The sequence below is a fragment of the Penicillium psychrofluorescens genome (genome assembly GCF_964197705.1).
Source record: "Penicillium psychrofluorescens genome assembly, chromosome: 6".
Lineage (NCBI taxonomy): Eukaryota > Fungi > Ascomycota > Eurotiomycetes > Eurotiales > Aspergillaceae > Penicillium > Penicillium psychrofluorescens.
Window position 1 is genome coordinate 412,629 of NC_133444.1, and position 14,983 is coordinate 427,611.

General features: G+C 53.4%; 8 protein-coding genes across 8 annotated transcripts; 4 read left to right on the forward strand and 4 right to left on the reverse strand.

Annotated features, from left to right (window-relative positions):
- Positions 1-647: 647 nt before the first annotated feature.
- Positions 648-1,632, reverse strand: PFLUO_LOCUS8662 (uncharacterized protein; the record flags this gene model as incomplete). The annotated part of the gene is made up of 2 exons (XM_073786412.1): positions 648-1,026; positions 1,097-1,632. 2 exons carry the CDS (start codon positions 1,630-1,632, stop codon positions 648-650), a joined length of 915 nt encoding a protein of 304 aa, XP_073642670.1.
- A 139-nt stretch (positions 1,633-1,771) lies between these two features.
- On the forward strand, positions 1,772-2,382 carry PFLUO_LOCUS8663 (uncharacterized protein; the record flags this gene model as incomplete). Its single annotated transcript, XM_073786413.1, has 2 exons — positions 1,772-1,840; positions 1,894-2,382. 2 exons carry the CDS (start codon positions 1,772-1,774, stop codon positions 2,380-2,382), a joined length of 558 nt encoding a protein of 185 aa, XP_073642671.1.
- A 633-nt stretch (positions 2,383-3,015) lies between these two features.
- Positions 3,016-3,893, forward strand: PFLUO_LOCUS8664 (60S ribosomal protein L8; the record flags this gene model as incomplete). The annotated part of the gene is made up of 3 exons (XM_073786414.1): positions 3,016-3,063; positions 3,127-3,636; positions 3,693-3,893. 3 exons carry the CDS (start codon positions 3,016-3,018, stop codon positions 3,891-3,893), a joined length of 759 nt encoding a protein of 252 aa, XP_073642672.1.
- Positions 3,894-5,655: 1,762 nt separating this feature from the next.
- Positions 5,656-6,457, forward strand: PFLUO_LOCUS8665 (uncharacterized protein; the record flags this gene model as incomplete). Its single annotated transcript, XM_073786415.1, has 3 exons — positions 5,656-6,012; positions 6,068-6,171; positions 6,232-6,457. The coding sequence occupies 3 exons, from the start codon at positions 5,656-5,658 to the stop codon at positions 6,455-6,457; spliced, it is 687 nt and encodes a 228-aa protein (XP_073642673.1).
- Positions 6,458-6,815: 358 nt separating this feature from the next.
- Positions 6,816-7,841, forward strand: PFLUO_LOCUS8666 (uncharacterized protein; the record flags this gene model as incomplete). The annotated part of the gene is made up of 1 exon (XM_073786416.1): positions 6,816-7,841. One exon carries the CDS (start codon positions 6,816-6,818, stop codon positions 7,839-7,841), a length of 1,026 nt encoding a protein of 341 aa, XP_073642674.1.
- A 485-nt stretch (positions 7,842-8,326) lies between these two features.
- PFLUO_LOCUS8667 (uncharacterized protein) lies at positions 8,327-11,188 on the reverse strand (the record flags this gene model as incomplete). The annotated part of the gene is made up of 4 exons (XM_073786417.1): positions 8,327-8,365; positions 8,422-10,810; positions 10,868-11,076; positions 11,129-11,188. The coding sequence occupies 4 exons, from the start codon at positions 11,186-11,188 to the stop codon at positions 8,327-8,329; spliced, it is 2,697 nt and encodes an 898-aa protein (XP_073642675.1).
- A 461-nt stretch (positions 11,189-11,649) lies between these two features.
- On the reverse strand, positions 11,650-12,477 carry PFLUO_LOCUS8668 (uncharacterized protein; the record flags this gene model as incomplete). Its single annotated transcript, XM_073786418.1, has 1 exon — positions 11,650-12,477. The coding sequence occupies one exon, from the start codon at positions 12,475-12,477 to the stop codon at positions 11,650-11,652; it is 828 nt and encodes a 275-aa protein (XP_073642676.1).
- Positions 12,478-12,834: 357 nt separating this feature from the next.
- Positions 12,835-14,561, reverse strand: PFLUO_LOCUS8669 (Trehalose-6-P synthase/phosphatase complex synthase subunit; the record flags this gene model as incomplete). The annotated part of the gene is made up of 5 exons (XM_073786419.1): positions 12,835-12,970; positions 13,022-13,361; positions 13,420-13,790; positions 13,837-14,209; positions 14,258-14,561. The coding sequence occupies 5 exons, from the start codon at positions 14,559-14,561 to the stop codon at positions 12,835-12,837; spliced, it is 1,524 nt and encodes a 507-aa protein (XP_073642677.1).
- Between the last annotated feature and the right edge of the window lie 422 nt (positions 14,562-14,983).

Here is a 14,983-nt window from a genome sequence, read left to right on the forward strand (position 1 = left end):
GATCTTTTATCCTTTGAATCTCGATCGAATCGACGATGATTCATTCTGGGGTTTCTTCATCTGTTCTGGTTTTATCTGCTTAATAGATTACCTGTCAATTACTGTGCGTTTATTGTTTGTGTCCATTGTATTTCTCTGGTGTCGTAGTCTTGTCCACTCCCAGTAGTCATACAGACCGAGCTTAGTTCCAATGGGGAGGGAATATCGTCTCCAGATGAGATTATGCAATATATGCCGTATAGAAGTAGATATAGGACAGAAAAGGGTGGCCCAGTCCTGCTGGGATAAACATGGTATCAAACACCAGTCCAGATGCATCATCAACAGTAGTTACGGCTCGTAGGCCGAGGAGCAGTCCCCTAAGGGAGGTAATATTGTACAATAGAGAAATGGAACGACTGGAATCCTCAGGTCAGTACAGACAGCAATGTGTGCAAGAGGAGGAATTGGCTCAATACCTTTGTACAGTGCGCGGTTATCAACCCTGGCATTGAAAAGTGGCCTTTGCAGGTCTATCTTTGTGCGGTCTCGTTCACGGCAAGAAGAACCGGGTAAAAGAGATATAGCCTCTCCAGGTTCAGGAGGTATCAGGAAAGCATGATGAGACTTCTGTGAGATGGATACGTACTCGATCTCACTCAGTAAGCTCACTTGGCCACTACATCCTCCCCAATCCCCGCCGCGGACAAAATGGCCCAGCGAACGGCATTCACACCCAGCGCCTGACCCGTACTAGTCAAAGTCTCAGCGCCAGCGGTGATAATTTCACCCAGGGCACCGGGTCCCTCGGAGACGCTGAAATCCGGCTGGACAACAGGCTTGAGATCACGGAGCATGCTCTGCAGCCGCTCAATGCCAGCAGTCGACACATCGAACTTGAGTTTCTTCTTCTTCGACAGGACTTTGTCTACCTTGGATACAATGATCTGGTGTGGAATGGCATACCGCCGGAAGAGACCCAGGATATCTGCGTCGGTTTGCTTGATGCCGTGTTCGCTGTCTATAAGCAGAAACGCTCGACGGAGTCTGCAATCCAGTCAGTCAGCCATTCAGTTCCTAGAATTCTCGCACAAGATATCAATAGAGCACTACTCACTGCTTCCGACCCTGGAGGTACTTCATAATCTCCGCGCCCCATTCCGAGCGACTCGCCTTTCCATATCCCGGCATATCCAAAAGGACAACCTTATGCTCTCCGCCCTTCGTGCCCCCAATGCCAAACGCATTCATTTCTCGCGTTCGACCGGGTCTCGAAGATGTCCAGCAGATTTCCTGGCCCATGATCGCGTTCAGCAAGGAGCTCTTGCCGACATTCGACCGCCCCAGAAAGGCCACTTCAGGCTCCAGCGAGGAGAGCGGCGTGGTGCGGAATTTGCTGGCGGACCATAGCTTGATTGGCGAGTGACGGGAGGGTGTGAAGATCTTGTCGGCGAAGGCGAGTTGGGCCGGTTGTGGAGGTTGGGTGTCCCAGTAGTAGCATAGGTCTGTTGGGGTGAGGTCTTTAAGCTCGCGCGTGTTGGATGGTGGTGGTGTGGATGTTGGGAGTGAGGATGTGGATGAGGATAGGGCTCTTGTAGAGATAGATAATCGAGTTGTAGCTGCTGCAGCTCTGGAGAGGAGCATGCTGGTCATGCTTGGGGCGCAAGGAAGGCAGTGTCGTGTTTTGCGCGGAAGAAGATCATTAGATGTGAACGATAAGATAACCAACTCGTCACCTCCAACTGCTTGCTTCCAACTCCCCGTCTCTCTCTGCCCTCTGGCGTCGCACACCATGATCAATGCCGTGCTTGTCTTCAATAACACTGGCCAGCCGCGTCTGACCAAGTTCTACACGCAGCTGGTCTGTCAACCCCCCGCGCACTCTTCTTCCACCCGGCTAACCCCGCCGAACAGGACACTCAAACGCAACAATCCCTCATCGCCCAGATCTACCGTCTCGTCGCCCAGCGCCCAGCAAGCGCCTGCAATTTCCTCCCACTGCCCCCTCTGCTTTCCCGCGGCGCCAGCTCCTCCGCCGCCCACGGCCCCTCCGATGCCCCGACCCAGATCACATACCGCACCTATGCGACCCTCTCCTTCATCATGATCTCCACCTCGACCGAGTCGCCACTAGCGCTTATAGATCTGATCCAGGTCTTTGTCGAGGCGCTGGACCGCATGTTCGAGAATGTTTGCGAGCTGGATCTGATCTTTGGATATGAGACTATGCATGCCGTTCTGGGCGAGATGATTGTTGGCGGTGTCGTTGTTGAGACGAATATCGAAAAGATTGTTGCCGGCGTGCGCAGTCAGGAGGGCTCATTGGGGAAGAGGAAGGCTGTCCAGGCGGCGAGCACCAGTTTGGGACGGGGTGCGCTTCCTGGTCTGGGGGGCTGGCGGTAACATTGGCTGTAGCATGGCGTTTGGGTTGCTGGGGTATAGAAATTGTCTTTCAGCGGGTGGGTCCTTTCTAGTTGTATATAGCACCTTCCTGGCATATCATGTACGATTTATTATATGACTAGCTTTGAAAGTCACCCTCTAGTAGTTATAAGTGACGGTTTCCCTTTTCGGAAAACCACATCACATGATCGCACCACCCCTAACCCTAACCCAGTCACATGACGCACGGCCCACAACCACTCGTTCTTCCTTCCGTCGCTTCCTCTTTTTTTTCCTTTCCTTCTGTCAACCGCCCAGCCCGCGCACCCCGACAACCGACAACAATGGTAAGCACTTGAACAACTTCGTTCAGCTCTAGTGAGCCTTCGACCACACACACAGCGATTATGTCGTAAGACATTTCGTCTGGCTTGAGATCGTTGTCTCGAAGCAATTCCGCCGATTGCACATCGTCTCGAAAGAGATGATGGGTAATTGGTGATGATATGGCTGGAGGCATGAATCGGGGCCCGTAACACGGCTCTGGTTCGTGTCCTCTCTAGAGTTAAAAGAAGATGCAGCATTTGGTGGACACGATCGCTGATCTTCTTTTCTCAATGATAGCCTCCCAAGTCTGGAAAGAAAGCCGCTGCCATGCCTTACCCCCAGGGTAAGGCTGGTGCTAGCAAGAAGCAGGCCAAGGTTAGTTTCTTTCCATTGGGAGTGTGAGAAAAGGAGAGGTTGCTAATCATCCCCCCGCCGCAGAACCCGCTGATTGAGAAGCGCACCCGCAACTTCGGCATTGGCCAGGACATCCAGCCCAAGCGCAACCTGTCGCGCTTCGTCAAGTGGCCCGAGTATGTCCGCATGCAGCGCCAGAAGAAGATTCTGAACATGCGCCTGAAGGTCCCCCCGGCCCTCGCGCAGTTCCAGAACACCCTGGACCGCAACACCGCTGCCCAGACCTTCAAGTTCATGGCCAAGTACCGCCCTGAGACCAAGACCGAGAAGAAGGAGCGTCTGCACCAGGAGGCCACCGCCGTCTCCGAGGGCAAGAAGAAGGAGGACGTCTCCAAGAAGCCCTACAACGTCAAGTACGGTCTCAACCACGTCGTCGGCCTGGTCGAGAACAAGAAGGCTTCCTTCGTCCTGATCGCCCACGACGTTGACCCCATTGAGCTGGTTGTCTTCCTCCCCGCTCTGTGCCGCAAGATGGGTGTTCCCTACGCCATCGTCAAGGGCAAGGCTCGCCTGGGTACCGTTGTCCACAAGAAGGTATGCATTTTAACCCCGACCATTCCCGAGGTGACTTCTCTCTAACTCCCAACCAGACCTCCGCCGTCCTGGCTCTGACTGAGGTCCGCTCCGAGGACAAGGCCGAGTTCGCCAAGCTCCTGTCCGCCGTCAAGGAGGGCTACACCGACAAGTACGAGGAGGCCCGCCGCCACTGGGGTGGTGGTATCATGGGCCCCAAGGCCAACGCTCGCACTGAGAAGAAGCGCAAGGCTGCCGAGGCCGCCATCAAGGTCTAAGCCTGTTCTTTGACCTTGTGTGACGGGAATGACCCCTTACAAAAAAGCACTTTGTCTTTTTCCGGATGGGAACTCAAAGAAAGGTAGTGACCGGCTCCGAATGGCTTGTTGACGGTTGAATTTCTGTTTAGCTTAGATGGGTGGGATCGAGTCGCGGGCCCTTTTTTTATCCTGTTCTAACCAACAAGAAAAAAACTTTTTTTTTTCTCACGAACTCCTCATATGGCCCTCATGTACCAACCTCCGCAGATACCCTTGAATGCATTTCACCCTCTTCAACTGTCTACTGTGTAGATGTAGACATAGAATAGGCAGGCATTCATCATCTGCTCGTATCTTCCCTCTATGTGACCTGCCTCGGTCGACTTTCCTAGTCAATGGTCACCATTGGCGTTGGCTGATAGGACCCTACGCATGTTACGGGGCTGCGGCAGGGGTCATGCGTAAATCTACACAAGTGGAACAACTGGTGTTCACTAGCTTCGGGGTAGACTGAGATGGCAATACGCATCACCGGTAATACAATCGTTCAGCATCTCTAACAAGGATCAGGATATACCTGCTAAGACGTGCCCGCCATACGTGGCCCGGGCCTTTCGTGGTGAGGGCACGTACGATGGGTACACCTTCCTCTGAAGCTGGTTGGAGTGCGTATTCATCACGTCTATTCTACCCGACGGACTATGCCAATGCGCTTCCACGTCACTTTTCAACTTTACTTATGATACGAATACGACCTAAAAGGGTAAGAGAGGAGTACGTACACGCATCCACCCACCTATTGCTTATGCTTCTACAAGTGGAACATATTCCTCATTTTCCAGGAGCAGTGATTTGTAGCTGGATGTTGGTTAGAGATGACCCAAAGGCCAACAAGGTATGATGCACCCTTGGTTCTCCAAGGAAAGACTGGGACGAAAATTGGCAGCTTGTAATGCTTCAGCTCACAATTTGTCAATTCTATATCCCGCCGCCCCTGTTTCAGACAAGAATTAAATCCACTTCCAAATTTAAAGAAACCCTCAAGGGACTGTCTCAAGTACACATCTTGGGATACCACGCATTGCCTGGAAATGGCAATTCACAATATACTCAATCTAGTGTCCTCCACGGAATGTGGCACCCACGTCCCCGGATTGATTAGATGTTGCTTAGCAATCCAGGCAGCCTCGGTGTCACGCCTGAGTAAGGAGTTTCTGTGCCTTCCTATTCTGGAATGACGGCCCGTGTCTTACGCCAAACTTTATGTGCAGCTCCTTTGCTGCGCCACCCTAGAGCCAGGATCTATGGCTGAGATGTGAAGGAAAGAGGTCATCTTTGTTTAATTGTGAAAGGAAGATCGCAACAGTTAGAGTGGTGATGGTATGGCGCCTTGGCTTCGTTTTCGGTGTTCAGTTCTAGAACCCCTCCGTTATCTGATCCAAGGTCCAGATGCATTTTCCTCTTCTAGCAAAGTGCCGTTTTTAACTTTCTGCGAGTAAGCTGTTGAAGCTTTTTAGTGCTGTCAGTTATTTGGAATGGAGCTTTCTCTGGTTAGCGTGACTGTGCCGACTCTTCCATATCACGTTCTAGCTTCGTTCGTTGGATACGAATACGACCTAAAAGGGTAAGTGATTAGTATACACACTTATTCTTATTGCTTATACTACTACGCAGAAGTGGTATATATAAAGGATGGCCATCGACTGATTCCGAGGAGATAGATTGTAGACACAAATACTTCTATGCAGACCGTCTCAGAATCATCTAAACAGTTGCAACAATGGTCCGGGCATCTTTATCTCTTCTTGTTCCCTTCTTTCTTCCTCTGGCTGCGGCTCAGCTATATGGAGGAGGAGGTGGTGGTGGAGGTGGTGGTGGTGCTGCCACCACAACCAAGATGACTGCCGCAACCACGACTAAGAGCAGTTCCTCTTCAAGCTCCACCCACTCTGTTGATGTTGGCAAAGACGGCTTCACCTTTACCCCAGACACCCTCACCGTCTCCCCAGGAGACCAGGTCGAGTTCCACTTCTTTCCCGGCGACCACTCGGTGGGCGAAGCCGCGTTTGACAAGCCCTGCCACCCCTTGAGCTCTAGCAGCTTCTACAGTGGATTCTTCCCTGGTAGTACCGAGTCGGTACGTTTGTCAATTCAATCCCACAGTCTGGAGGCCTCTCTGACATTTCCACTAGTCCAAGGTCTACGTCCTGACGGTTAACGATACCAAACCCATCTGGTTCTACTGCGGACAAGTTGGGCACTGCCAGAGCGGAATGGTTGGAGTAATCAACCCACCGTAAGTGTGCCCTGCAAGTGGAGAGCCATAGGATGAAAAGACTGACCGTTACACGTTTAGTACTAGCGGCCCGGATACCCTCAATGCATTCAAGAAGGCGGCGTCCCATGCAAAGGGTTCCACCGTGCCAGCCAAAGTCCAAGGTGGTGTTATTCAGGCCGCGACCCATGGTGATAAGAGCATGAACAGCATGACCCGGTCAAATGAAGCACCGGGTGTGCGACCGTGGGCTGACCTCAGTGTCTTGTTCGTTTTGACTTCCATGGTGGCTATGTTCATGACGTAGGTTCCCGTCCTGGGACATTGGTTTGAGATTGGTCACAAGCAAACCCTAAACAGTGATTCCTGTACCTAGAATGGCCGATTATTAGTGATGAGAATGCAGTAAAGATCTGGACGATGCTTGGCCTGTAGATCGGTGTTGAGAGTAATTCCCCAGATTAGGTTAGGGCTAACTACTCTATTCATAGCTCGCGCTTATTGCTTCCGTGCTCCACTCATCAATTGCAACAGAGCGCCGTTACGGTGCCGAGGTCGTCAGAGTATCACGTGTTGAAGAATGGCGGAAGAGAAACTTTATAGAGACGTATGAACAACAACGGACGAAGGTGTGTGCTCCGTATATATTCCAGATAGTCACCGCCATGCCGGCCGCAGCTCCCACAGCCAAACCACTACCACGCTCTATCCCGACAGACCTCTCCGGGAAACCCATCCCGCAGAGCCAGCGCTGGGCATATTCGCCCTCCTCCTTCACAAATGGCGATCTACTCTCCATCGCCGCTAATGCGGCGGTCATCGGCGCATTCATCTCATTTAATACATCCACTACCGGGCACCAGTTCTACACATACCTCGACACCACGTACGGCGCCTACAAAGTGAACGTATGGGGCACATTCATCGTGACATCGGTCTTCTTCTGGGCATGGGCTGGACTATTTGCCCTCGCCGACCTAACAGGCTCTCCACACTGGCTATTCCGATACAAAACGCAGCCCTTCGCACGGGTCTCGGGAGCAGCGTACTTGCGCATCGCCGCCGTCTCGCTCCGCAACCAAGTCCTCGTAGCATTCCCAATGCTCCTCCTAAGCACTCACCTAGGCCATGCCCTGCACCCCGTGGCACCAGAATACCTCCCCAGCCCCACAACGACCCTCACAACGCTCCTATTCGACGTCGCCTGCACGGAAATCGGCTTCTACTACATCCACCGCACCCTCCACCACGGATCTCTTTACCCGCTCTTCCACAAGCAACACCATGAATTCACCGCGCCAGTCGGGCTGGCGGCAACGCACTGCACCGCAACAGAGCACATCCTCTCGAACCTCCTCCCCAACGCACTGGGCACATTACTAGTGCGCCACCACTGGTCGCAGGCGGTGTTTATCTTCCTGTTTCTGGAGTTCAATACCATCTGCGTCCACTCGGGCTACAACATCCCCGGCCTGCCCTCGAATCTGAAGCATGATTTCCATCATTTTGCGTTTACGGAGAATTTTGGGCCCACGGGCGTTTTGGATATGCTTCATTCGACCAATAGGAGGTTCAAGAGTGTTATGGCGGATGCGATTGCTAGGACTGGGGGCGATGAGGAGAGAGCGAGGGTTATGGTGTTGGAGAGGTTGGCTAGGGTTGAGATGGAAGTGTCCAACAATAAGGAGTGATGGCTGTCTGAGACAGAGGACGCATGTTGTATACGGAGATATCTGGAATAAAAATGCACCTGCTTTAGTATACATGTGCAGGTAGCATCTGCACAAGTGGACTAGGACTTTGCGAGAAGATACGAGTACGGGACAACAAAAGGGGTTATACATCGTGGATTCAATCAAACAGCACTGGGGGTGTGTGTACTCGAAACAGAACCATCCCTGGATAAAAAGACCTCAAAAAGCAAACAGGAAGATCGCCAGTAAGAGGGCGCTTCGGGCGACCAAAAAGAAAAAGAAATAAAGGGGGGTGTGGTGTGAAATTACAGGCGTGAAAAGAACAGCTCAGTCCCCAAAATCCCAGCCCGATGCTCCGAAGAAACAAGAAACAAAAAGAAAAGACATGGACACAACCACTGGTGCCTTGGCATGATGGGATCACGAGGGACCCAGGATAGGGAAAAGGAAGAAACATAAGCATAGTTGTGGTCATTCCGTCATTAGCGTTGAGCAGGTGGTCGTTGAAGTCCTTGTCGTGCCTAAACATCATGTGTCAGAAAAGAATCAATACAGAATAATGAAAGAGGGTACCTACCTTCATTTGTTCGATTCTCGCCTTAAGCTGGCTGGTCACTTCAGCTGCACGCTTCCAATTCTCCGGCGGCTCTGCACTCCGAGGCTGCTGTTCTTCGTCGGTGGGATTACCAGAGCCCCGTGTTGATGAGCGCGTCGGGCTCCCCACGGCGGAATAACCATATGACGGGCTTAGCTTGCGCCGGCCCAAACTTCCATCTCGGGAGCCGAGACCTGGAGAGTCCATGCCACCATTATTTTCCTTTTCCTCGCTGGGAGTGGCGGATGCGTAGCTGCGCGGACGTTCACTATTGAACCGGGAGGCAGAGTGTAGACCAGAGCGCGGCACGGCATGCCCGTTGCTGGCGGGTTCTTGGTATATGGTCGCGTCTGCCATACCCATAGCTTCAGCGGTGGCGTTGGGCGGGCTCATGGCCGTTGCACGAAGTGCTCGGGCCAGCTCGCGCTTTAATCGTTCAATTTCTCGTTGCTGTTTCTGGACGTTCTCCTCAGCGGCCTCGGCGTCACTGCGTGCCCTGACCAGCTGTGTCTCCTTGGCCTTGATGCTCAGGACGTCTCGCGTATGGTCTTCGATCAGCTGTGCATTCTGGTTCTGAAGCTCGTTGATTTGTGAATTGAGCTTTGAGCGCTCGGACCTCATGTCCTCGGTAACCCGGGTGAATTTCTCCTTCTCCAGGCGTAGCTCTTCCAGCTCGGCCTTATCGGCAGCCGACATGGCACTCATTGCTGGAGCAGGCGGGGCCGCAGCAGCTTCAGCAGGCGCCGACGGCTTCGTAATGGGACGGCCGGCAAGGCCACGTCCAAGACCGAACTTGGGTGGTGGCGGTGCTGCCTCTTCTAACGGAGGAGATACGACTCGTCTTTGAGGTGATGCAATGCTTCCTGGAGCAGCGAGCTTTCGTTGAGGGGCCTTGAGGCCAGATCCTGATAAGCCCCCAGGTTTAGGGACACCACCGATCTTTGAAGGGATGCTTCTGGCAGCAGGTTTGACCGGAGATTCTTTCGCAGGAGGCGCCGCTGCCGCCGCCGGTGCGGGCTTCTTAAGCCCCGTGGCCGGCTTCTTTCCTGCAGCAGCAATCTTCTTGCTAGGAGCAGTGACCTTAGGAGCGACAATTGGCTTGGGTCGATCCTTGGCCTTGACTTCGGCAGTCTCGAAGTATTCCTTGACCTTCGTCTTCCGGATATCATCGAGTCCCTCAAGGTATGGGTTCATGGCACGTTCCCCGAGGATCTTCATGAGTGTGCCCAGAATCTCGGCACCTCCAGAACGAATGACTTCGGTGGACTCAGTGAGCAGTTTCGTGCCAGCACCGGCGATGGATTTCTGCTCGGGCTTGGATGGCACATCCCTTGTCGTGCGTAAGCACCCAATCAGGAATCTGACGGTCCCCTGCTTGACTTGCGGATTCTTGTGCTTCAGATATTCGAGAATATCTTCCAAGCAGTCTGTCAGAGTCGTTGAGCCGAACACAGAATCCAACGCCTGACCCAATGCGTCTGCCACAATCTGCTTCTTCTCCTTCAGACGTTCCAGCATCGGAATCATGATGACAGATCGATACTTGGCAAACCCCTTTCGCAGACCTCTGGCTAGCACGTCGACGCAGTTGGCTGCTATCGTGACAACGGCGACATTCGCATCCTTCATACACTTGGCGAGCGACCTCACAATCTCATCATAAGGCCCGTCTTTGATTCGAGGCACATTCACGACGTTATAAAGGGCGTCCAACGCTTCCTTTCGGTCCTTCCACTTGGATGAGGCGAGTTGATCCTGGAGGTCTTTGGGGACCTTAGGCAGGACATCCACGGGCTCCGCGAGATCCAATACCTCGGCCTCTGGAGCATCCTCTTCGGCATATTCTTCATCGTCCTGTTCGATCTCGTCACCACCAGCTGGGGCCCCACTAGCTGCAGCCATTGCATCCTGTTGTGCCCGAGTGAAGCGTTCTTGTTTTGGTGTAGGGTTCTGCTTCACCTGCTCGAAAAGCTTCTCCAGATCCTGCTGTTGCACTGGCTTCAGATCATTCCAAAAGACCGGCTTGATGGCCTCTCTCAGCCATCGGTAGAGTTCGACGGTGAGGCCTTGCGCTTCCGCTCGCACATTCTTATCTGCATGTCCAAAGACCTTGGGCAGGGCTTTTAAAGTTGGTTTCGGGTCGACAATCTTGCATCCAAAGTTGTGGTAGAGGATATTCAAGGCCGCCAGCGCCGCTGCGGCCACCTTGGGCACTTTATGTGAGAGCGCTGGGAGAAGCTCTTCAACCACGGGATCAGCCTTGTCCAGTTCCACGCATAATAAGAGGGCTTCCTGCGCGCTCGCTTTTCCTGCCGGTCGTGCACACGAGAGACCCTTTTCGATTATAGGGCCAAGCGTCTGTCCGCGAGATCTAAATAAACGACGTGTCAGTCAATCGATAGCAACGAGATCTGTCTCTTCAACGCACCGGGTACAGGCATGCGGGCCTCCGAAGCTCAAGAAAGCGCAGTAGGCCGCTAGACCCTCTATCTGTGCGGCGACGTTGGAGTCGGCGACGGCGCCTTTCCACAGACCGGGGTCTTGGATAAACGGGACAAACACTGGGCTTGAGTCGTCGGAGGTTTGTTCGAACTGGACTTTCGCATCCTCGTAGCCCTCCTTGCGGACCTTCCAGTTCTGTGTATCCGGGTCAGTAGCAGCGCAGGCATCACCAGAGAGACGGGCGAACCTTGTGGGCGAACCGGTCGGGCAGGGGGAGGGAGGACAAATCCTCTTGGCCATCAGCCATAACGACGGTACTGGTCCAAGAAACGGTCGGAGGAGAGAGAAAATAAGAGGAATAAAAAGAAAGAAGGAGGATACACCATGCGTCAAGTTAGATATGAATTATGAGGCTCGTGGACGATGCAGCGTGGGTGGGGAGTTGAGGAGGGAGAAGTGAAGATAAACAGACAATCTGATCGGGAGTAAACAAGCGGTTGTTGTGGCGTGACCCCGCGGCCGGGGATCGTCTGGCACAACTAGTTCCTTCAGAGAACCAACTAAACACTTGTATGAAATTAGGCATGGAACAGACATTTTTTGTTGTTTCTAATGCAGTCTCTTCTACCACGGGCTTACTGGTATCCTCCTAATTGACCAAAGAAGATGATGAATAAAGGAAATGTATAGTTAGATAGAGTATAGTACAAAGAATCCGATATGCCGATACCAGACAGATCTCTTAACCAACAAAAGATCTCACGGATCTCACTCATACTTCAGCTGCTCCTCCTTAGGCTCGTCCTTAGCCTTCGCTTCAGCCCGAGCCTTCGCTCCGGCCTCTACCCTTGCCGCCTCGGCAGCAGCAGTCCTCTCCAGGACGAGCCGCTTAACCCGTCCAATGCGCTCATTCGCACCATGAATGCGATGAATCAGCTCCGCAGCGCTCAGCCCCTCGGCCAGACCCTGACCCTCCAAACCGGCAATACCGGCCAAATCAACGGGACTTCCAAGCCTCCGCTCCTCCCTGCGCAGATACTTAGCCGCCCACTTGCGCTCCCTCTCCTGGTCTCTCTCCTCGCGCGACAGGACAGGACGCCGCGTCTCGATCGGCGTGCCAAAGGGCGCAACAATGCGCTCGACGACGTGGTGCACGCGCCGCGACTTGGGCGCGCCAGAGGAGAATTCAATCACGTCGCCTTCGCGGAGGGAGTTGTTTGGATCCGAGACGAGGAAATGCGTTTCCTTGGGGTAGTGTTTCCGGATGTGTCGGTCCCAGGCTCGGTGGCGGAAGGAGACGCGGACGGTGCGGTCCATCCGGCCGACCGAGGTGACTGTGCCGGTGCGGCGGATGGAGGCGTAGGCGCGCAGCCGGGAGGGTGGCGTTAGATCTGCCGGAGTGATGGGCGGTGATGATTGTGTAGAAGGAGTGGTTTCTTGTGAGGGAGTTGGGTCGCTGGTGACTGTCGAGGCGGACCGGATGGTTGGTGTGATGATGGAAGAGCGAGGGAGAACTTGAGACCGTGCTGGACTCATAAAGGAGGCAATGGATGGGCGCAGGGGCAAAGTTGCCCGTAGAAGGCCGGGGAGCGCCATGGTTGGTGTTGTTACAGGAGAGCTGTGAAGATGCTGGAGGTGTGTCGCTGGCCGAGAATTTCTTGGTTAGGGTGTTTGCACAGTTTGCACTTTTCTAAACCACCACCGACTACAAGGGTTTACAAGTATTGTCTTTCCAACGAGGAATCGCTAGATGCGAATAGCAGAACCCATTTTTCTGGCCTTACCAAGTACTGACAATAAGGAGCGGAGACGTCCATTGTCTAGAATCTAAATCAGAACAGAACGATCATTCCTAACAAACCCCATACCCCGTCCCTGAAGCACAAAAGTAAACAAGACAGTACATTTCGCCGCAACCATGTTCGTAAACCAAGCCTCTAATAACGGTCTAGCCTACGCCTCTTGCGATTTGGCAGTGGCGTCACCATCTGTGGAATCGGCGACGGCCACTTTCTTCGACTGGAACTTGTCTGCCGACTGTGCGGATATCCGACTGAGTTCGGAGACGAACGACTGGCCCCAGAATGCACTTTGAAGAAATTAGTGGACTGTCCCTCATGGTATAGCGGGGTGAACATACCTGGTGTACTTGGACACATATCTGTCCAGTTTGCTGAAATTCAGCGCTCGGTGCTCGTCGCTCATGGTGACCGCTTCTTGGTACGCACCCGCCAGCTCCTCCGTGTTCCATGGATTCACGATGATGCTGCCGTTGAGGGACTGTGCTGCGCCGGCGAATTCCGAGAGCACCAGCACGCCGTGGCGCTTCTGTTGTGTCGCAATGTACTCGTACGCCACCAGATTCATGCCGTCTCGAGTGGACGAGACGATGCACGCATCCGACACGGCGTAGAGCGCAATGAGCTCGTCAAAGTTGACAGACTTATGCAGGAAGTGAATGGGCATGAACTCGATGGTCCCTGGTGATTATTAGTATTAGGATTTTGCGTCACATCTAGCAGAAGAATGGAAACTCACCAAACTTGCCATTAATCCGACCCACGAGCTCGTTCACCACCGCTCTCAGATTCTGGTACTCCTCCACATCCTGGCGGCTAGGCACAGCGACCTGCACAAGCACGACCTTGCCAACCCATTCGGGATGATCACTTAGAAACACCTCGAGCGCATGCAGCTTCTGAGGCACGCCCTTGATGTAGTCGAGCCGGTCGACACCGACCATCAGCTTGACGCCTTGAAACTTTTGTTCCAGCATGGCAATTCGTTTCTGCACCTTCTCCTTTTTCAGGCCCTCCGTGAACTTCTCCGGATCTATGCCGATGGGGAAGGCGCCGCAGGTGATGATCTTGCCCTGGAATTCAATGCCATTGGGAGTCGTGGCAAGTCCCCTGTATACCATTAGCTCTGGACAAGACCAAATGCTGGTGCACGTACAGTAACCGCGAGCAACTGCTCAAGAAATGCCGGGTGTAATCGTAGGTGTGGAACCCAATGAGATCACAATGCAAGACACCTAGGAGCAGCTCATTACGCACAGGGAGGATGCGATAGATCTCACTGCTGGGGAATGGGGTATGCAAGAAGAATCCAATCTTGACATTCTGCTTGCTAGAGCCAATTTCTTCGCGTAGCATTTCGGGAAGTAGCATCAAGTGATAGTCGTGCACCCAGATCAGATCTCCATCCTGGACATCCTTGGCAATTGCCTGCGCAAACAGCCGATTGGCTTCCTTGTATGCGTCCCAGGCGGACTCGTCGAAGGTGATTTCACCGGGGTGGTAATGGAAGAGGGGCCAGAGGATTGAGTCTATCGGGTCAGTTTGTAACCCTAACACCCAAAGAAGTCACGACTTACTGGAAAACCCATTGTAGTGTCGATCTGCCAGATCATCGTCGATAAACACTGGCACGGCACCGTATTCGTCCTTGAGGCGCTGCTTGACCTCCGGGATCTCATCCTCGGGCACCTCCAAACCGGGCCAGCCGTACCACTGGAAGGTCGTTGATTTGGACAGGCCACTCAGACCACTGACCAGGCCACCAGAGGACATGGAAAAGTCATATTTGCCATCCTCTGAGCGCTTGATGGTGATGGGCAGGCGGTTCGAGACGAGGAGGAGGCGTGCTTCAGTGGAGCGGGGGTCTTCAAGAGACGGCATGGTCGCGGGAGGTAGATGGGGCACCGGGCGGGATGGGGGAGGAACGGCAGGAAGGGATTGGGGTGATTTGAAGGTGGCGAGACCCCTGTCGCGCTGAGACCGGTGAGCTTCAGGGCTCGTCGATTATGGGGCAGACAGACAGGCAGACTGACTGCAGATGCGAGAATTAAGCCGGCGAGGTCTGGTGAGGCAAGAGCCAGACAGACAGACCGCTTGTCAAGCTATGATAAAGGGGGAGTGGCAGGCATAGACGGTGCAAATGAGGAAGTGGGTGTTGCGGGAAAAAAGGCGTTGGAGCAAGGGCGGCGGGGAAGAATAGTGAGTGAGGTCACGATTGAGATGTGGAGCTGGTGGACACTACGTAGTATTTTGGTTGTAGCAGAAACACCTCGAGGTATATTATCCGGGGCAAAGTAATACTA